Source organism: Dicentrarchus labrax, unplaced genomic scaffold (genome assembly GCF_905237075.1).
Source record: "Dicentrarchus labrax unplaced genomic scaffold, dlabrax2021, whole genome shotgun sequence".
In the NCBI taxonomy this organism is placed as follows: Eukaryota; Metazoa; Chordata; class Actinopteri; family Moronidae; genus Dicentrarchus; species Dicentrarchus labrax.
The window spans coordinates 20580436-20602719 of NW_026136715.1; the positions used below are offsets into that span (position 1 = coordinate 20580436).

General features: G+C 38.7%; 1 protein-coding gene across 5 annotated transcripts; it reads right to left on the reverse strand.

Annotated features, from left to right (window-relative positions):
• Positions 1-1665: 1665 nt before the first annotated feature.
• On the reverse strand, positions 1666-21680 carry LOC127376978 (solute carrier family 26 member 6-like). Of its 5 annotated transcripts, none has more exons than XM_051424478.1 (19): positions 21604-21680; positions 21287-21432; positions 21007-21146; positions 20469-20579; positions 20028-20176; positions 19111-19275; positions 15943-16095; positions 13757-13839; positions 12996-13143; positions 10677-10790; positions 10429-10506; positions 9893-9988; positions 9651-9757; positions 8509-8578; positions 4272-4361; positions 3646-3816; positions 2814-2868; positions 2493-2594; positions 1666-1887 (listed from the first exon to the last, which is right to left on the reverse strand). In XM_051424478.1, the coding sequence occupies exons 2-19, from the start codon at positions 21430-21432 to the stop codon at positions 1865-1867; spliced, it is 2001 nt and encodes a 666-aa protein (XP_051280438.1). In that variant the 5' UTR covers positions 21604-21680; the 3' UTR covers positions 1666-1864. The 5 variants fall into 5 exon arrangements, with proteins under 5 accessions (XP_051280438.1, XP_051280437.1, XP_051280439.1 ...); XM_051424477.1 differs by having other exon boundaries at positions 2493-2617; XM_051424479.1 differs by lacking the exon at positions 21604-21680 and adding an exon at positions 20796-20890 and having other exon boundaries at positions 2493-2617; positions 21287-21430.
• Positions 21681-22284: the final 604 nt, after the last annotated feature.

Below are 22284 nucleotides of genomic sequence, written 5' to 3' on the forward strand. Positions count from 1 at the left end.
TAAGTGTTATCAGAAGTTCAATAAGAGGGAGGGATCAATTATGACTCCCTAATATTTATTTTATCAGTAAGAAACCCAGTCTTATCACAATGACTCAACTGTGGTGTTCACTGTCTAGGGCAGGTATGACATTGAGGGCCATACTTACTTATTGAACACATATCACTCACTTCAATGTGACTGCTTAATCTTTTGGCAAGGTAGTTAGATGGTTCTTCTCGCAGCTGGTTTCCAGGTTTGGGTCTTTCACCGTTGAGAGGAACCAAGTATTTGCAGAAGTCAGTTTCGAAAAGAACTATTCACAGTAGTAGGCTGTCCCGAGCAGAGATGCAAACTTTGGGCATGTTCCCTCAAAATGGGAAAATCCTCAGGACGTTCATACAGTGAATGAAACTCCAGAAAAGAGGAAGTTATTGTACCTTGCTTTGAGCTTGTCATTCTTTTGCAGCTTAATGATTTCATGTTGTAGGTTGTCAGGCACATCAGCTGGTTTCACATTAAATGGTGTGGCAAATATGTGCTGTCTCTTTTGTATGCTTTTCATGTCCTGAAACCTCTCTCTAAACACCTTAAGGGGTTTTTCACACTCACCTGCATATTCAGATGTTAAAGAAGGCTTTTGTTCTTGCAGGGTACAAAAATGCACAGTGTTTCCCTTTTCCAGTTTCACTTGCCACATCTTTCAAATTATTTCCTATTTGAAAGCAGAGAGCAGAGGAGCTGGTTGGTGCTGTGGAGCCTGATGTTCAGCTCTGAGAGGTACTTGGTAAAGTCCACTGTGAAGGCCAAATCACACAGCCACAAGTGGAGAATTGCTTAATTTGTTGAACTTATTGTCTCATTTTATATTCAATGTTAAATACATGTTAAGTTTGCCTGTTTTGTTTCCTGTTTTGTAGTTTGTATTATTGTTAAAAACATCTTTTCATGCTGTGTACAAACTTAGCTTTTGTTATGTTTTTATGATAAATAGAGTTACAAATAAATATAATCACATTAATTTATGCCATAAACCAGTGGAATTGCTTTTCTGGACCTGAACAGCACAATGTAAGAGGAACTGTTAAAAAAATACAGAAGGGGCACCATCCACATATTTTTGGTCTCTGTCACCTACGGTAAATCAGCTCTGTCATTGTCACTTTATCTTGGGCAGACTGAGATTTTAAAAACAAAGTCAACTCCCATCTACAGTATGTATGGGAGTTATTTTTTGTTGTACTTTGTTATTGTGCAATTGTTGGAAGCTGTCATTCTGGAGTGTTACAGTTATTAGGTCTACTAAGTTATTGCATAACAGATTTAACAGTAGTTACTATTGTCTGACAAATGAATTTAGAATTATTCATCTTGTGTTACTTTAAATTTAATTGTTCACGCTTCTGTCTTTATTGTCTACATTATCTTGCTACAACTGTCAATGAAGCCCCAGTGGCCTAATGGATAAGGCACTGCGTGGCCTCTTCTACTGCTTTCCAACTGATATGCTGACATGGATTAAACCCACATTTGTACTCACTCTCTCTCCAAGCTAGTTCAGTTTAGTCTGTTTAGATAGCAGTGTGTGGCAGAAGCATCAATCAATGGATCAAAATCAGATATGTGTTTTACTAGCAGATGGGCAGTCTCAATCAAAACCGAAATACTTCATGACAGAGAGATCAATAATGGTTGGTAACAATTACATTTATTGTCTGCAAATGTGTGAGAAGTGTATGCATATACATACTGTGAAAAGTGTTATTGGCTTTCTTTCAAAATAAACTTAGGCTGTGGTTGTTCTGTCTGCCATCGTAAAGCCTTAGTGCCTTAACTATCCTGTAATTTACATTGAAAAACAACAGTCACCTTGTAGGTTTAACATTCACTCGCATCTGGGGTGATTTCCTGAGAAGAGATAAAAACAAATTATGCCAACATTAAAATACCTTAAAATGCTATTTTACACTTTATATTCAACAATATGTCATCACAAATTTTTAATCAGAGATATCACCTTTTTTATTCCACAGATTTTTCTTCCTTGACAAAACCTGCCACTACATTACCCACAACAGAACTCAACAACTGACAGTTTGAAATATATTTTAAAGGTCCAGTGTGCAGAATTCAGTGGCATCTAGTGGTGAAGTTGCAGATTGCAACCACTTCAACACAGCTCAGCCTTCCAAGTGTGTAGGAGAAACTACAGTGGCCACAAGCTCGCAAAAATATAATAAACTGTATATAGCCAGTGGCCTAAATATAGCCAGTGTTTAGTTAGTCCGTTCTGGGCTACTTTAGAAACATGGCAGTTTAACACAGTGGAGAGAGGACTAACTCCCTCTGTAGATAAAAACGGCTCATTCTAAGGTAACAACAATTCTTATTTTCAGGTGATTATACACAGTTACACACTGGGCTTCTACAATGACTTGTGGTCTAAACTGCGAAAGCATTGAAAAACTGAACTCAATGTCTACAAATTAACATTGAAGCAAGATATATCATACTTCCAGAGGCTTGTGTAGAGTCTTGAGCCAGCGCTGGACAGCATGATGGACCGACGGGAAGAGACAGGAGCTGGGCAGGCGGTCTGGTATATGACTGTGAGTCTGCAGCATGGATAAAACTCTCTCTGTTGAAAAACAGTTACTGTACATGAAGCTCAGAAAGGTAAATGGAAAGTAATGGTAGGGGTGGTGGGAAACTGACCTGCGAAAACAATAAGAGGCCAACAACAGTGTGTGTGTGTGTGTGTGTGTGTGTGTCTGTGTGAGTGTGTAAGTGAATGAGTGTGCGTGAGAGATATAAAGGAGAAACATGAAGCTGACCTGGGCATGCTGCCAGAAACACACAGACACCTTGGACTTCCAAGTCTTCTACAACCTGGTGAGTGATACACACACACACACACACACACACACACACACACACACACACACACACACACACACAATACTTCATGAAAATAATTTACTTAATATATAGTCATACTAAAGCACATGTTGACTGTGAGGCACATGAATAAATTTTGTTCTTTTATCATTAAGGTCAAAGTAAAGAAGAGATAACAAAGTTATATAAGTACAACTGTTAACCCATCTATAATTCAAAAGCTGCATGAGGTGTGTGTGTGCAACTGTGAGACGGTGTGTATCATATTTTCATTATCTATTGTGCAATTAATGGACGTCTAGTCATAAGATTAGATCTAGTAAATGTCTTTGATTAGCATTGCACAGTTTTGACTTACCACAAGTATTTTTTATCTGTAACTTGCATAACTTTTAATCCTTTTTTCCTTGTAGAAAGGGCTGCCATAGTTCTTTGTAGGTTTAGTATTAGAAAGACTATTTATTACATGAGTGTTAAATGTAATAAAAGTGTGTTACATTTATTTCTTAGAGAGACAAAGAAAAGTACCACCTGCAAAAACTAAAAGTTAATCAAAATAGAATTTCAGGCAAGGATGCCACCGTACTGCCACGCTGTTTGATTGACGGACAACTTTTGGGCAGTTTAATTCCCACACTAATGAGTGCCATGCACCAAATAGAAAATATAGGTATAGATAAATCAGTTATTAGATGGTTTTGGTGATTTTAAATTAGCCAAAATAAATCTGAAGATGAGTTTGCGCTCCAGTAAGGTTTCTTTCCTCACCTTGCAAAGTGCTGTCACAGCCACAGAGTCCATGAAGTTGACCGAGCTGAGATTCAGAACCAAGCAATGAGTATGTGTCGATGTCTGGGCTGAGGAGTTAGAGGAAGATGAGGAGGAAGAGGTAGTAGTGTGGACTCTAGCTGGATTCTCCTTCTGACCTCGACTCACTGTCTGGTGTGGTGGGGACATGGTATATCAGAACTTCTTCAAAAATCCTTGTGCAATCTTTCTGTTCCAAACAGAGGGATCAAAGCACAAAGACAGACACACATACATGCCAGCTGCATACACACACCACGTGTATTACCGCCACTGAAACTTGTGTCCGTATATTGATGGACTTGTAACCTACAATTGGAAAAGATGAACTGTGGGACTGGTAATTATCTAGGTTAATTTATATTCCTAATTACAATTATAACCCCATCTCTCAATTTCTAACTCTTTCAAAATCATCTCTCATTTTACAGATGGTAATGCACTTACTTTTTTCTCTCCATCTTCCCAATCATATTTATTTCACCTCATGTGTTTTTTTGTGTGTGTGTGTGTGTGTGTGTGTGTGTGTGTGTGTGTGTGTGTGTGTGTGTGTGTGTGTGTGTGCGTGCGTTTTTTTGTGTTGGTACCTGTCTGATTTCTGTGAACACAAATTCAGAGTTGGCAAAGTAAATAGGACTGGAACAGGAGAGTATAGTCACGCCAGGAACTTGCTTTGCCTGTTAAAAAAACAGATAAACACACTGTATATGCAGTTAAGATTGTACAGTACCTACAGTGTAAAACACACTAGACAGAAGGTCAGAATTTGGCAACACTACTTAAAGTACCTGACATTAGACCTAAAACAAGTGTGTGCTTGTAGATCATGGTGGATTTAGAAACATAGTTGCGCTTGTTTAGTCATTTCTGTCATTGTGAAGGAAATATTGAAGGAATAATTCTTTATCATATTTTACTATGAAAATTCATCACATATAAGATAAGATGATACAGTGTCTATGTAAATGGTGCACATTTTGTAGGGGCACTCTCCTTTTGCTTGTTATTGTATTTCTTTTGCCTTGGCTTGAACCTAAAAGTCAAAGATGTTATTTTTGGACATATTGATTTCAATTCCAGATGAAGAGAGGAGATTTTGAAACAAATGTTAAAAAAAGGTAACAATATTTTCATTGGTCCACAGAACTTCAGCTTCAGCCCAGCCTTTTCTGACACATGTATTTGTTCCATTCCAATCATTAAAAGATTCATTCTGAGCAAACATTTGTTTGTAATTTATGTGAAGGAAATATGTTAGAAAAATCATGTGGGTATCTTCCACAGTTACACTCTTTTTATTATGAACCATTCTGTTTGTGTTATTCTGGGCATCGTTGCCTTGTCAAGCTGTAATGGAGGGACACAAAGTGGGAATTTTGTACTTAAAAGATTTAGTGCTGCACGATGTAACTTTGAAAGATATCCTCTTGATTTGACAAGAAGATCCTCTCTAATTTTGCTGAAGCTTCTCCCACAGCTACTATTGAACCCAATTTTATTATAACTAACAGTAAATTGTGTTTATGCTGCTTAGTTGGTGCAAACCTGTCCAAAAGATTTTATGGTTCTTGGAACATACAACAAACCAGTTTGAGACACACTAGACTTTTTGTTTTATGTAACGGATCTGGCTCTACATTGTGGGATCAAAGACAATAAAAAATAAAGAATATGTACAGAATGAGTTCATGAAGAGGAACTTATACAAAGACAGCCATCACTAATGCATGATAGATAACTTGTCAAAGCACACAGAGGGGAGTTGTGCAGCCGCCACCAGTGTAACAGATTGAGGAGAGAATCAAGAGGAGGGAACAGAGAGCGGGAAGTTGACAGGAATTCACTGATGCTCAGAGCCCAGACAGATTGCCTTTGGTGACAGTTTGGTGTTGTGATGTGTGACAGATGGTGGTTTTCAGCCAGGGATTTATTTTTAGAGTGTTTTGGCTGTGTGACAGTTGTACCGTTCATGGTGGTTCATTAAGTTATATAGTTATAAAAGACTGACCTTCACTGGAGATTTTTTGTGTGATATTAGGTGTCAGTTTACATGTTTAGGATGCCTTAACTTCAGCAGTTTTTAAAAACTTGTGTCCAGAATATATTTGTCAATTATAAACCATTTCCAAAGCTGCTTTAATTTAAACTTTAGGATAAACGTTTATCATGTGAAAAACTGGCATTTATTCAGACCGACATTAATCTGCATCCTCCACATTGGTACCCATGAAATGCTTGCTGTGTTCATTTGCATTTGCATCGCAGATGCTGTGATCTATTTGAAATCGGGATGTGTTTTATGTGCAGATAGAAGATGGAGATGGCTGTGGAGAATTCATTATCAACCATGTTTCACACTGATGACATTTTAGATATGCTAGTCCACAGCCTGTAGTTAGTTAAGATCATCAGGAGTCATGTAAGGTCAGTGTGATTCATCTCTACCAATTAGTAAAGCATCAACAGAGTCAGGCCTTGGCATATTGCTGTTGAATTATGGCCTGCTGCCCAATTATGAACCATTACATTATTATATTCACACAGTCAAACTTCATGTTGTTAAATTAGACTGACAGACTTTGGTCTTTAGACATTTCCTTGCCTTAATTTTCTTTGTGTCTAAAGTGTTTGCTCCTAATTATCCTATTATTTCTTTCCATACTGATGTATTCTTATGGAAGTAATTTACAGTAGGGCTGCACAATTAATCGAAATATTATCCAAATCTCAGTATGGCCAAATGCAATATCCAAATTGCAAGAAGCTGCAACTTTTTATGCATTTAAGACAATTCAAATTGTGATGCAAAAATTATCTTTCCCACTATATCGCAATATCTGCCAAAATAATCACAATATGATAATCTTTACCATATCGTGCAGCCCTAATTTATAGTTGTATAATATAGTATATTAGTACAGTAGTGTAGTTGTATTTCTACTTGTTACCAAGGATGAGCCCTATTGTGACACTGAGGCTTGATGGAATAAATGCTAAATATCCTGAGCAACCTCTGTAAAATCAAACTTACAGCTGTGTCTGACTTTAAGTGGAATAGACAAATAAACATTATTAGAGGAGGGTGGAGGAAAAAAACTGTACAAATTCATGGTGAGATGGTAAAAACAGAACCCACAGTTTCAGCCAAGGACTTATTTTTCTATGTGGCGTATTAAGGACTATATATGACAGATGGATTCAAGTATAGAGTTGGCTGTTTTGGATTTGTGACAAAGTCGCAGTCTTTCCAACTGATGTCTTCAAAGGTTTAACAAAGTGAGAAACAACTTATTAGGAATTGTACAATGTTTTGGGAAATATGCTTCTTTGCTTTCTTGCCAAGAGTTAGATGAGAAGATCAATACCACTCTCTGTCATTTGCACACAAACCAAAATGTAAAAATGCTAAGTAACAATTTCATGACTAGGCAAAGTAGCTTCCTGAACTAATGTCATGCCAGGCAACCAGTAAAGCTGTGAGTTGCCATTTTTATATTTCTTGTGTACAGAGGTATTTAAAACTACTACAAGGAGTTTTAAACTGTCTCTATCTGACCTACATAAGCGCACAAGACCATCAGTGAGAAGATTGGCTATTTTACTTTTGTTAATTTTCTACTATAATAACTTTACATTCTTTAATGCTCAAAAAACACATTATATTTTGTCATGCTGCCATTGCAGCAGCACCTCTGTTCATCCTGTCTGAGCTCCTGTCTCCCCAGAGTCTGCTTAGATTGGTCAGATTGGTTAGACCCAAACTTTTCATTGGAAGCAGGCCCCGCCCACCGTGCTTCCATCCACTGTTTGTTCTTCGCAATGTGGAAGCTAACATAGGTCTAGCTGCTGGGTGCAAATCAAAGTTACACAACATTGCCAAGCAAATTAATTCCTGCAATTTTACTGTTTATTTTTTCAAACGTAGCTATACAGTTACGGTTTACAGGGCATCTCTATTGAGTGGATTTACGTTCAGTAGCAACATACACACACGGATAACAACAAAGCTAACGCTAACAGAGCTAAAGCTGGCGCTGCGGAACAAAGTTACACAAAAAGCAACACGCATCCAACCTTCTACTCTCGTTATTGAGTATGCTTCCAATGAGTCTTAACGTTGACACAGTTTCTCTTTACTGTCCCTCAATATTACAACATTAGACCAACGACGTCCCCTGTCCGCTAGCCACATTACCACTGTGCAACATGCTAACACCAAGTTAAACAGGCTAACCTACAAAATAAACATTAAAACAACATAAACTTACAATTTTGAAGTTTGAAGTTGGGTCATGGACAGCCAGTATGGATGCATACTAGAGCTTGAACCGTTCTGGCTCTCGTTCATAAAGCAGTCCGTAGTGAAAAGCACAAACACACTCCAGTTTTTATGTCGTTGTGAGGACATTTCCACTGAAAATAAAGTGACTTTTTTTTCACTTTTCATACCTTTTACATCCACAAAAAAATCAGATTTGGTCAGATTTCCCTTGAAATCAATGAAACTAAGTGGTAGAAACACTACTGCTTTTGTTTGCCAGAAGCAACACAAAATAAAAGTTCCTTGTTGCTGCTTTAATATGTGAAGCGCTTTAAGCCGCAGTTCCTCTCATTGCCACTAGATGGTGGCTCCATAAAAACTCCTTTAGGTCAGGCTGTCTTGTGCACAAGACAGGCAGTGTTCGAAGCATTGTTTGATTGGATTGTGTTTCATATACTTTTCTAATTGTCTTTACTTAATACCTTGAGCAGCAACAAACATTTAATCTAATATTTTTTCAAAAAACTTTTCATTGTGAGACCTGTGAGACTGATTGAGTTTACCTCAGTGTAGAGTCCCACATCTCTGTAACAGTCTGTACCACGAATATGACCCAAAACAACCGTGGTGGAGCTGGAAGAGGAAAACAAGATGAAAGACAGGAGAGAGAGATAGAGCGAGGGGGATATTAATGAGGGTGCAAGTCTGCCTGGGAGACAAGTGAGAGGAGGGAAGGAAATGCAAAACTTTTGAACTTGTGTGAAAAAATATGATGAAAAAATATGATGAAAAAGTGAATGAATGAATAAATGAATGAAGACGAAACAAATCCACACAACATCCCTTTAGCACATAACACTGTTCTCTGTCTTTGCCTGATTACAGATTCATATCATAATGATAAAGCAACAACAAAAGACACTCTCATGTACAGTCTTATCTTCTGTTGCCCATATAATCTCTAAAGAAGTATCTGTATAATCATAATTAAACATTACTGTTCAATCATGATTAAAGTAATAATAATTTTCCCATATGCAACATTTGGTTAAACCATTGTTAAGTCAATTGCGATACCTTAATGTTTCTTTTGGGAAATTAGACTGTAGTTGAACCATAGTAATGGCTCTATTGTGTCTCAAAATAAAATTTTTCCATGAGGCCCTTTGCTTTCCCCAGAAAAAATCATTTCTTTGCTTTTCTGTTTTGCTTTCCAAAACATGAACTTTCTGTATTTTTCACATCACTCACAGTACTAAAATGCCCTCCTCCTGATGTGTGCCATAAGACCACCTCACTTTATGTTGTACAGCAGTAATGTAAAGGCCCTGTAGTCTGTGGGCCTTGCAGTTTACCTGCAGGTCAAGTATGTCGGGTCATAAACAATTACTTGTTAGTTAGTCTTTTGGATTGAATAAAACTATCAATGCAATGGTTAAACTTTGTCAGGAATAATTTTAGCAGATACTTGAAAGGCTACATAGGTTAAACAATAAATTATTGCCTATTTAGTATTCTTTTATGTTTTAACAATAACAGTATCTGTAGAAAACTGTTAGTTTGGCCAAAATGGGACATCAGTAACTGAGGAATAATATATATAACAACTGGATGGTAAATAATTGAAGAGTACATGTGGATTTGTGATATGTCAGAGCTGTCTGCACTGTACAGCAATCCATGACATTCAATGATATTTACTGACTGTTGTGTCCTGTAGATGAGTGTGAGCAGAGAGAAGACGACAGCCACAGCCAGACCCAGGTCAAGGTTAAAGATCAGCGTGGAAATCAGTGAGGCTCCCCAAACCAGCTGAAGGAGAGGATGGAGAGAGAACCAGAATCAGAGGGGGTTCAGTACTCTCTGTCTGTCTGTCTGTCTTGTGTGTGTGTGTGTGTGTGTGTGTGTGTGTGTGTGTGTGTGTGTGTGTGTGTGTGTTAAGCCCACCAGGTCTAATCTGTCAGACTTCCAGAGCACACACACATCTTTGAACTGAGCCATTATCCCCTGCAGGTTCACCACGATGATCACTGCCAACACTGCCTGGAACACACAGCGAAGCATTTCTGAACACTGGCTAAGACACGTGAGTCATCCTGACAGTGAGTCTCGTCCAGATGGAGCATGACTTGACATTTCTTAAAACATCTTCACGGATATGCTTTATAATTCATCATGATGGTTTATGGAAAGACATACCTTGTTCCATTTATAAAACCATTGGCACCACAATCATATCTCTTCTGTAGATTGCTTTGATTTATCTGTTGTGCATTGTGTGACTGTACTTGTTCTCACTGCATGGCTTATAGACTCTAGAAATCATTGTTCACTAAGTCCTTTACAAATCACCAACATGAAAAACATTCAAGTCTTGTGGAAAGTATAAGAAAACTGTAATAGGTGAGATTCTGGTGATTTCAACCCTTGTTTAGTAACTTAGATGAACCTAAATAAAATTTGTTATCTCATATGCACTTTACCTTTGGCAGCTGCTCAAAGAGATGACCAATCTTTAATAAGATGGTTAGAATCACCAGAGCTGATACCAAACCTGCCATCTAAGAGATTAAAACACAACAAGAGGAGAATAGGTAAAGGACAATAAAGAAAATGCCATTTAAAATAGTGATATAATTGATGAAGATTAGATTTTAGTTGTTTCCATATACAGTCTTTAACACAGTGCAAATACAAAGGTGGGATAGTGTTTTTATGTCTTTTGGAATACCTGTGATTTGACTCCTATACTGTTCTGGACCATACTGCGAGAGAAGGAGCAGCTGACAGCAAAACACTGGAACATTCCTCCGATGGTGTTACACAAACCCAGAGCCAGCAGCTCCTGAAGCAGAGCAACAGCACAACAGCATTTTGAAAAGTATGCACTGAGGCTGCAGCTGATCTTAGATTTGTTACAAATCTCCTGCATTTAGCAAGTTATCTTTAAGAAAACAGACAGACATTTTAGGATTTCTAGCAACCAAGGATTTACATGCATGTTTGATTGGAGACAAACTCTGACTGACAGAGCAAACTCTGCATCAGCTTCTACAGAGAGATAAAGTCACCTATAGTCATGTGAAAAAATTAGGACACCCCATTAAATATTCAGTTATTCATAAAGAAATGTTCACATATCGATGTCTAATCTTGTTTTTATTTATCTCTGGAAAAGAAAGTGATCTAATTACAGGTAAACAGCAAAAAAATAACATTGTTTTACTCATTAAACAAAAGACAACATAAATGCATATTTTAACTGAGGAAAAAGTTAGGACACCCAACCCCCTAATACCTAGTGTTACCCCCTTTGACTGAAATAACTTCAGTGAGACGCTTCTTGTAACCCTCTACCAGTCTCTGACATTGGTCTGAGGAAAGTTTGCCCCACTCCTCAATGCAGAATGCTTTAACCTGTGTGATGTTTGAGGGGTTTCTTGCATGTACAGCCCATTTGTCACCCCACAGCATCTCAATGGGATTAAGAGCTGGGCTTTGACTGGGCTTCCAGGACTCTCCATTTCTCAACATTTCATTTTCAGCCAGTCTCGGTGGATTTACTGGTATGTTTAGGGTCACTGTATGCCAGGGTCCAGTTCCGCTTCAGCTTTAATTTTCTTACAGTGGTCTCACATGTTGCTCAGCACCCTCTGATACACTGTGAATTCATGATGGATTCTATGATGGTGAGCTGGCCGGTCCTGCTGCAGCAAAGCATCCCCAAACCATGACACTTCCACCTCCATGCTTCACAGTTGGTATGAGGTTCTTTTCTGGAACACTGTATTTGGTGTGGCCAAACATGTCCTCGTTCTGGTGTCCAAAAATTCAAATTTAGACTCATCTGTCAAGAACATTAAGTCCTGTTCTTTGTTACTTCTCTGGCACTCAGTCTGACCTTAATGTTTCTCATGGAGAGTAAAGGTTCTCCTTGCACACCTTCCGTGAAATTAAACTTTCTGATTGTAGGGCATGACTTTCATATCAACAGTGCCGAGCCTGCTTGGTCCTGTGGTGACATTTTAGGTGTTTTGACTTCTTTGTCTTGCGGTCTGTCGGGTGAACTTGTCGACGGCCAGACCTGGGCATGTTGGCGTTGTTTTGAATGTCCTCCACTTGTTTTTTCCGGACGTGGTGGCTTTTCATCTCTTTGAGATTTTTAAATCCCTTACCAAACTCATAGCTGCAACAATCTTCTTTCTGAAGGCCTCAGACAGGTCTTTCGATCTCACTTTCTCGTCAACAGTCAGGAGCACACTAAACTGAATGTCTGAGGTTTAAATAGGGCAAGCCTCCCTCAAAATGCTGAGTAACAATGTTCTAACCATGTGCACCTGATGTGATACACCTGTGTGTGATTTGTGATTTCAGCCATTTCAAGTGGGAAAAAATGTGGGGGTGTCCTAATTTATTCCTCACCAGAAAGTTTATTTTATTACATTTTACAGACAGTTTTAAAAAGTATTTTCTTCAGTTTTACTTGTTTAGTTATATTACTTGAATCTCTCAGTATTGTTAAAATTGATATTAAATATCCATATGTCTAAATATGTTAAAAAACACACATATTTTCATAGGGTGTCCTAATTTTTCCACATGACTGTATGTGGCTTCTAGAACAGCATTTATTTTTTCTGGCTTTTAAACTATATGTTCTCATTTAAGAATTCTCAGGATACAGGTCTAATCTTGAAATGTTATTAATACGTTATGTGATTTCTGTTAACCTCTGTCAATAAGATCTTCAATAACACAGATGCATCTCACCTTTTCATTCCCTTGAGTTCATTAGCCTCTTGTTGACATGGTGAAGTTACATTTTAATAAGACAGGATTAAGGTACCCAGAGCAAATTCAGTGTAAGCGATTAGTGAAGAGGAAATATCTGCAAAATACTGTAATATTAATGCTGCTTTGCTATTGTGGCTGTGGATTGAAGCTCATATAGCCTCTGCAGCTGAAATATCGTTTATCGTTTAAAAAAGTAGACCCTACAACAAGGGCTCAATCTCAGCTGAAATACAGGTCAAAATTGCTGTGAATGTACCTGGCTGGGGTCTACACGGTAGCCGTGTTTGTGGGCGAACATTGAGCCCATGGCTGAGAGGAAACTGAAGCCAACCAGAGCCACAGACAGAGCTGGAATGAACAGCTGTCTGGCCTGAGAGAGAGAGGGAAGGACTGGGGAAGAGAGGCTAGAGAAGAGGAGGAGGAGGAGGAAGAAAAGAGATGACAGCTTGATCAACCGAATGACTAACTGATTATTCAAAGAAAAAATAAAATATACAGTAATGTAAAGAATTATGACCACCAGTTTAAGATGAGTCACCCCATGAATTACTTATCTCACACACACTGCATTCTCTTAAAGCTATCAAAGATAACACAATGACGCTAACTGGCTTATTTTATATTGTGACAGCAGAAGTATGAAGAATGCAAGGTTAGACAGAGGTCAGATTGTCAGAAAGATGAAGATAAAAGAGTCATAGAGCTTTAAATTCTATGGTAAAAGCATATTAACTAACAAACAAATATATTGGTTTGCCAGTATATATACAACATATTGATAAAGACAGTATGTAATAAAAATGAATTATAATATAGCCATTTTCATTTCAGTGATTAATGATTAGTTAAAGGCTGAGAACTAAATTATTCCTGAATTAATAAAACATGTGACTATAGGTTCATCAGCTTTGCTCTAAAAGAAAATTCAATTCAAATTCATATTGTTTGAAGTTTTCAACAAAGTAAAATTCAACACAATAGTCAAAAAAAATCCGACAATGACACAGTTCTACTGACCCACTGGGTATGTGTCCCACCACCTGGACTCTGTGCTGTCCAGCCAGATCCATCTGTACTGACAGGATGGTGCCCAGGACGATCTGTCGGAGAAAAACAATCGACGGGACATTCTGCACAGTGTCCAGTTTGGAAAACAACAACATACAGTATTCTATATCTAAATGTCAGATCAATTAGTCTGTTCATACACCTGCATATGGACACAGACATTATCATATCAGCAGGGTTGGGAGGGTTACTTTAAAAATGTAATCCAATATTGTTACTAATCATCTGTTAAAAAATGTAGTCAGTAACCTAATCACAATATTAAAGTAACATAACTTGAATTCTTTACTTGAGTTTTGGATAACCTCAACACCAAATATGCAAATAAAAACAAGAGAAAGGAAAGTCAATATGAAGTATTGATGAAAGTGTGTTCTATAAGACAACAGAACAATGTGACCTTGTGAAAAAGAAAATGGAAATGGGAAAAGAAAAAATGGGGGGAAAAATGTCCTCTGCTGTGTATTTTTAAAGGAAAAAAAAGTGTATAAGTAATAGAATTTGTCACAATATCTGCCTCTCTGTCCCTTTCTTCAGCCAGACTTTCCCCGGTCCCTTGAGCATTATTCTTTACCTCACCACCAGATGCCCCCAGACGTTTCCCCTTCCATTCCAGATCCGGCCACTCCCATCCACCCTGCAATCTCCTCACTCCCCTCAACTGAGCTTCCCCACCCACCTGCCCAGATACTTTGTTCCTCTGTTTGTTAACTAGTTTGTCCTAGTTATGTTCCCATCTTCAGTTGTGTTTTTGCTCTTAAGCTTCTGTCACCCAAACTCAGATCTGAACCTGCCTGCCTGTCTGTCTGTCTGTCTGTTTGCCTGCAAGCCATTCTTATCAAAAAACCACTGAAGTTATTCTCCTGCCTGTTTAGTCTGTGTTTGGGTACAATCCTTGTTGCTTCAATTGTTCTTCAAAACTTCTTCTTTTAATAAGCTAAAGATGTTTAATATTTTGGGTTTTAGTTGTGATGATCTACACTGAATTACTTACTACTTACATTTGAAATTATAATAATGTATAATAATACTATGTACCTATGTATATGTATATATACATAATAAACACTGATCAGCCTCATACGCAACAACTGTGATGCACTGTGTGTTCTGACACCTTCAGAACCCATCAGAACCAGCATGAACTTTTTCAGCAGTTTGAGCTACAGTCGCTCGTCTGTTGGATCGGACCACCTGGGCCAGCCTTCACTCCCCGGGTGCATCAATGAGCCTGACCGCCCATGACCCACTTCACTCCTTTTCCTTCCTTGGACTACTTTTGATAGGTACTGACCCCTGCAGCCCGGGAACACCCCACAAGAGCTGCAGTTTTGGAGATGCTCGGACCCAGTCGTCTAGCCATCACAATTTGGCCCTTGTCAAAGTCTCTAAAATCCTCACACTGCCCGGTTTTCCTGCTTCTAACACATCAACTCTAAGGTCAAAATGTTCACTTGCTGCCTAATATATCCCACACACTGACAGGTGTCATGATAACCAGATAATCACTGTTATTCACTTCACCTGTAAGGTTCATAATGGTTGATTTATATAATAGAATATTACGTAAAATAAAAACTAAAATTACCGCCTCTGCCAACAAGTAGAGTTTACCTCCATGTCTGCTCAGACTCTTGAGTTATGGCCTAAAACATGTTTTGTGAGGTCACAGTGACCTCTGAAGTGGATTACTGTGCCAGATGTAATGAAATTCCCTCCTGGCGTTCCTGACATTTCACATTCACGAGAATGGGACAGACATTCACAGTGACCTTGTCCTTTGACCACCCAAATCTAATTCAGTTTATCCTTGAGTCTAAGTAGATGTTTGTGCCAAATTTGAAGAAATTCCCTCCAGCTGTTCTTGAGATATTGCGTCCACAAGAATGGGACACATGGACGGACGGACGGATGGACAGATGGATGGACAACCCAGAATGATGGTTAATCAGTGGCCAGGTGCAGATATTTATTGTATGTGGGGATTTGAGGTTTTGGAGATAAAAACAGATTTTTATATAATTATGAGTCATTCATCAGTTCATCACTGTGGCATCTGTCCATCTGGGTGCATCTTATGGGCATGAGTCTTCTGAGTTTGTGTGTGTGTGTTTGCGTTTGTGTGCATCCCTCACCAGTATAAGTTCCCACGGTATAGCGACAGGCAGCTTGTTCTTAAAGCGCTCATTCAGCATCTTGCCTCCGATTAGTATCACCATGGAAACCACGGAGACTGACAGAGCTCCTGGTACGGCACTTGTCACTCCCTGCAGAACATCCTTTAAAGCCTGGAACACACAGTTTTAAACATTTTGTATATCCTTTAAAAACCAAAAATATAGCAACAGATAACTTAAGTAACTTAAAGCTCAACTACCATATTTCAAAAAAAGACTGATAATTTATCTAGCTGGTATCACTAGAATATACTCTTAGACCCCGAGTTGTGATTGTCAGGTGTGAATTGCTCCAGTATAGCATATTGAAAGTTACGGCCTAGTGAACCTGGAGGAAAACCACCATCTGCAAACAGATGATAAGCAACCCTGACACTTTCCAAGCCGAGCCTACACCTTGATCCTCCATGTAGAGTTGGCAAGGTGCATCTTTGGACGCGTTTGACACCAGCTAGAATTTGCCCTATGTAAACACAAAGCTATCACTCACTCACAGCAGTAACTCCTGCAGCAATCATGAAGGGACTTTAATTGCCAAGACAACATTATATGCCAAGATTGAATTTTTTAGGTTCTAAGTTAATGTGAGGTGCAGAGACACTGTTGGGGTCTGCCAGTACCGGGCCAGAAGGATAGGACCTCCAGTCTGACGAAACAATCACAAGTCCTCATTATTGCCAAATTGTTGCCAGCAGTGTACATGTAGCTTGTAGCTACCTGTGTCCTTCCAGGTCGTAGCCAATGAGAGCACTGAAGCCAGAACTCCAACTGGGGTTTATGTCCTGTGTGAAACCAAAAGTCAATGTTGACTTGATTATTATTATTTTTAGGCATGGCTGACTTATATTTTTATTATATATTAACACTTTATTTCAAAGTCTGCTAATTACCTGGTATTTACTAGGAAACTAGATGGTAACAAAATGGTACAATGTTGCCCTCAGGCAACAAACCCATTTTTGGCCTGTCAAATGTCCACAATGCATCTTTTTAAATGATACTTTACTTTTAAAAAGAGGGAAGACCATAGGGAACCAATAACAATGCTTTAATTTGTCACATGACTTTCAGGAAGCCATATTGAAACCCTTTTTTGCAGACATTTTCAAAGGAAACAGCTTTGCAATTTTGTGCCACAAAAAGGGTCTGAAAACATCATTTCCGGGAACTTTTCCAGCTGGAAAAAAATATATTCACACTAATATGTGACTAACCCTTCATTTCTGATAGTTTAATGCAATTTATTTGCTTATTAAATAATGGAAACTTGATAAAATGCAACTGTTGCCCAGAGGCAACAACGTACCATTATGGACAACTGCATATGTTGCCTTGAGGCAACAGTGAACCATTATGGAATCGCCATGGCAGCATGAGATTTTGGTAGTGTGTGTTTAGGTATATATAATGTTCAAAAGCATGTGATCTTTACAATTTAACGAAGATACATTTGATGTTTGTTGCAGTAAAGTAAAGTTCAGACTATTACTATACTCTGTAGGCCATAGTGAACTTTGCCTTATTTAGCCTTATAACTTTGTCTTCTTTGCTTATAATTTCCACACATTTTCCTCCATTTACAGAATGAATTCAGCCTCATTCTATACCCCTTTAATGAGATAGAGAGTATAAATCACACTTCAGGTTGAGCATAGTGAAGTTGAATAAGAATTAATTAGTGATGAAGAATGCAGTGCCATCATCACCTGTGCGTCAGGACAACACTGACCATTGACCTATTTGGGTAGAGAAAAAGGGCAGGTGCAAATACCCTGGATGTAAGGGTATAGTGGAAGTGCAGTGCACACAATGTGTCACCTAGCTGTGCTTCACTCCTGAAAAAAACTGCTTCATGGAGTTCGATAAGCATTGAGCAGCAACACCACAAATAATGGCAACGCATGTCAGGAAAGACACAGGGGACTGATAGGAAACATGCATTGAAATGAAGGAGTGATGATCAAACACTGGAATCTGATACCAGTTTCTTGTTTTGCAAATGGTTATGATCTTTGTTTTGATAATTAGTTCATTTAAAGTTTGAAGATTTACGCTTACGCTTAGAATTACAACTCTTCGAAACATTCATTTCAGTGGGTTGTTCCACAATGGTACAATGTTGCCTACAGGCAACGTTCAGCCAAGAAACCCTTTAAAATAGTTCCTTTTATAATATTTTTCAATTTAAAATGGCATGTATGTAACCTGTTGAAGCTATTGAATCTTTTACACATATTTATTTAATAAATTATGTTCAAATTAAAAAAAAACCTCTCTTTTTCACTTTAGCACTGTTATGGTACAATGTTGCCTACAGGCAACAAACCCCAAAAATGTATTAAAAAATATATTTTTTATAAAATTTCTTTAGGTTATGTTTATTTAGTCTATTTTAAAACATAAAAACACTCCAAATTTTTTTTTCCTAACTGGCATCATAATGCGTACCATAGAGGGTTAGGAAAATACCAAAATAATTGCCTAGTAAATACAAAGTTATAGTTAGTAAGTACATAGAAATCAACTTAGATAGTACTGTACAAAGTACATATAAGAAAAGGATAGTAAGTAAGTTATAACCTAGTACATGAAAACCTAGCTACCAAGAAACTAGATGGTAATACAGTGTAGGTATAGTACACATTTATATAGTACCTATAAGGAAAGGATAGTAAATACTGAGTTAAATTATATTTAGTACACAAAAAGTAATAATAAATTACAAATAACTTTGATATGATTGATTCGTAAAAACATTTGTAGAAGCACCTACTACATATCATCAAGCCACAACAGGATACTTTTTCATACTTTTAGTTTGGGTTAAAAAAGAACCTGTTGTTTTGTTGTTTGACTAATCATGTATTAGCAGGTACAGTAGTACTTAGATATCCATTTAACTAATATAACAGAAATAACCAGGACTTTGTTTCAGCTTTACAGACAGACTATCAATTAAATCTACATGAGAAATGCCACTGAATTCCATAAGCCAGTAGAAGAGAGACTAGCTTAGAGGTCAGAGATCAGCCACATAACAGCAGTACAGGAGCTTAGCAAGTCTTGCCCGAGGATACTTCAGCAGTGTTGAAGGTTGCCAATATAAATGTGTGTGTGTCTACTGACCCAAGTGGACGGCAGCAGTCCACTGTGTCTCTGTGCAGGTATTCCAGTCATTAGTGGCAGCTGCAGGATGGCCACATGCAGACCTGCGGCTGTGGTGTAGCCTCTTATTACAGGATCAGACAGCCAGCGACACACACCGCCACCACGCAACAGGTACAACAGGAGCTAATGAAACACACACACACACACACACACACACACACACACACACACACACACACACACACACACACACACAAACAGCTTTAGGTATTTTTTTCTTCATATCTCTTTTGTTTCCCCATGTACTTCTTGAAAAACTGCGCAGAATGCAGCCTCTGTGATTTTTTCTGACTGTGTGTTAACTGATGTTTTCCATCGCTAGAAAGATCTGCCATCAATCTCTTCTAGGTACTGAAAAACATCTGGATCGATTTGAAGACCATGGGTGGCAATAGTCAAAATAATTGTCCAACCCCCAAGAGAGGATTTCAGTTATGGGCAGTGTGGAAACCCAGTGAGGGATCTTGTCAGTGCAATGGTGATGCTTACAGGTTGGTCAGAGGATTCGGCATGGAGTGGGTTGGGAGTAGCATAAACCTCCCACATATTTCAGAGGAATAAAATGATATATACCAAACAACAAAACAGACTCAGGAATTCAAAAATCATGAACAAATCCTTTTTTCTCTTTTACAGGTTTTTTTTTTTTTTTTTTTTTACAGTTTTAAAGCTTTGGGCAGATATTTCCTTTAGTACCTGATGTTGACCTGTAATGAAGAAGAGTGTTTCAGAGAATACAACAGGTTATAGAGGTGAGTACCAGCTGTACAGCAGTGAGTGTGAGTCTGTGCATACTGTTTGTTCATGTATTGTCTAACTGTGTGTGTGTGTGTGTGTGTGTGTGTGTGTGTGTGTGTGTGTGTGTGTGTGTGCACCTGTAGGACGCCACAGAGAAAGGTGAGTTGCACAGCCACGTTCATTTTCGCTGCTTCCACATCAATCTGACTCGCTTCAACACCGTTGCTAGGCAACTCCACGTTGGCTGTCACAGACCCAATCATGATTGCCAGGACAGCAAAAGTACCTATCACACATAAACAGACACACATACTCACTGTGTTCATGAGTCTTTGGTAATCACATAAATTTATACTGTGAGTTTAAACTGCAAGACTAAAACAAAAAGAAAGCTCAGATTATTGTTGAACTACTGATTTTTATACAACTAGAATTTGGGGTTTTTAAAGTTTCTTGAATATTTTGTGCCAATATTCTTCTGAGGTGCTCATGAGCAAGGCACTGTAGTTGTGGAAGACTGAACAACGGCAGTTTATAGACACAAAGGTCCTTCCAGAAAAGTCAAGGATGACAGTCACCGATGGAGAGGTGTCTGGAAGTGCCGAAGATGAAGTAAATGATCAGAGGGTAGAATGAAGTGTAGAGACCAAACACTGGAGGAATTCCCACCAACATGGCGTTGGCCATACCTGAGAATAGGAGAAGAGAGGTGAAGGTGAGAAGCCTGCCTTGAATGAACAACTAGTGCGTATTACGAAAAGCAAAGTAAAACCCAGTATCATTAAAACAGCTGTTCAGAAAGCCCCTTTATTTGTGGTGGTTGTGCATGAAAAGAGAATAATTAGGGGGTTTGGGGTCTCTGCACTCATGTCTCATTAAGAATTATAGACAATGCCAAATATTACCAATCTTTGTAGCTGGATGACAATGGTGGAAGGCAATGGTGGACATTTTCTTTGACTTCTTTAAACACCCATCAGTAGACCAATTGATGCAATCACTGAGCAATGATGAATAGAGGTAAAGAGTAACACAGGTGTATGAAGTTATTGTGGCTGTCTGTAGTTGTTTAAACCGCATTAAGACTCTGATTATGATGCGTGGCTGCATCCTCACCCTGGGGCAGCTGTATGATCCCAACACTGACTCCAGACACCAGATCTCCAATGGCGTTTTCTCTGATGGAGTAGCCAGGCAGCCATGATAGGACAGGAAAAAAGCCCAACAGGAAGCTCTTCAACCTGGGACCAGAACAACTGGAGGAACACGCACAAACAGACACATACACAGGGTTTAAGGCCATAGAGCTTCAGATAAAGCACCTTAATCATCTATTTACCCTAAAAACAGGACCCAAACTGACAAGACGAAAAACTAAACCTATCTTCTCACTCACCAACATTGTGCTTTCACTTTCTCCAAAAATGACAAATACTTTTTTTCTACCCGCTCCCCAAGGACATCCAGCTGTGTTTCGTCCAGGGCAACAGCAAGGTAAGGCTGCCTGTGGGGAGGAAGGCCACTTTGCTCAACGCTGTCCATCTGAAATCAATGTCAAAGATTACTGGCAGTACAGTCAAGTTTCACTTTGTTTCAATACTGGGTGTGTTCAATGTGTCTCGTGTCCTTTTCTTAATGTTTGTCAAATGTGTGTATGAAGTTACAGGACAAAGAAAAAGACCAGTAGTAACTGTAGAGGTAAGCAAAACAAACCAAAGCAGTGAGAGAGGAGGGCTGACCGAATCTGTATCAGCACGAAGCTTTGAATACAAATAGCTCCCATGAGCGACAGCGTGCATGTGAGGATAACACACACACACACACACACACACACACACACACACACACACACACACACACACAGTTCAGCAAACTCACACACGTGAGCCAGGGGAAGGTAGGTAACAGCCTTGAACTCTGCACATTACAGCGAGTTTACGGCCCCTTTTCTCCTCCCCTTCACCCCCGCCCCCATTCAGTACATCTGAATGCCTCTATTATCACAGCTCAGCTTACAGAGACTCATGGTCTGAATGTCTGTGTGTGTGTGTGTGTGTGTGTGTGTGTGTGTGTGTGTGTGTGTGTGTAGGTGTGTTTGTATGTGTAAAGAGAGAAAGAGAGAAAACAAGCAAATGAGCAGCAGCAGTTTTAATATGTTTTAGTGTATTCCACTTTGTACAATGAGTAATTTTTAAAAGCCATTCCAACTGAGAATTAATTAAAAGACCGACATGGGGGAAATGAAGAATGTAGATAGGAAGAAGACAAAGAGAATGAAAAGCATAAAAACGTAGGCCTTATTTCCACAGTTTTTTTCATTGTCCTTTTAATCTCACTACAAAAACAAATTGGAATGGACATTTAAAATAAACAGTGCCCGTCAGGGAAACTTTC

What these genes read in the sequence shown, in the direction of transcription:
- LOC127376978 (XM_051424477.1), bottom strand. Translation starts at nt 21,432, where the DNA reads ATGGACAGCGTTGAGCAAAGTGGCCTTCCTCCCCACAGGCAGCCTTAC. An exon ending in ACCGTGTAGACCCCAGCCAG is followed by an intron (nt 10,791 to 12,995) that starts GTACATTCACAG and finishes GCTCTGCTTCAG; the next exon opens with GAGCTGCTGGCTCTGGGTTT. An exon ending in GTTTCTGGCAGCATGCCCAG is followed by an intron (nt 2,618 to 2,813) that starts GTCAGCTTCATG and finishes GTTTTTCAACAG; the next exon opens with AGAGAGTTTTATCCATGCTG.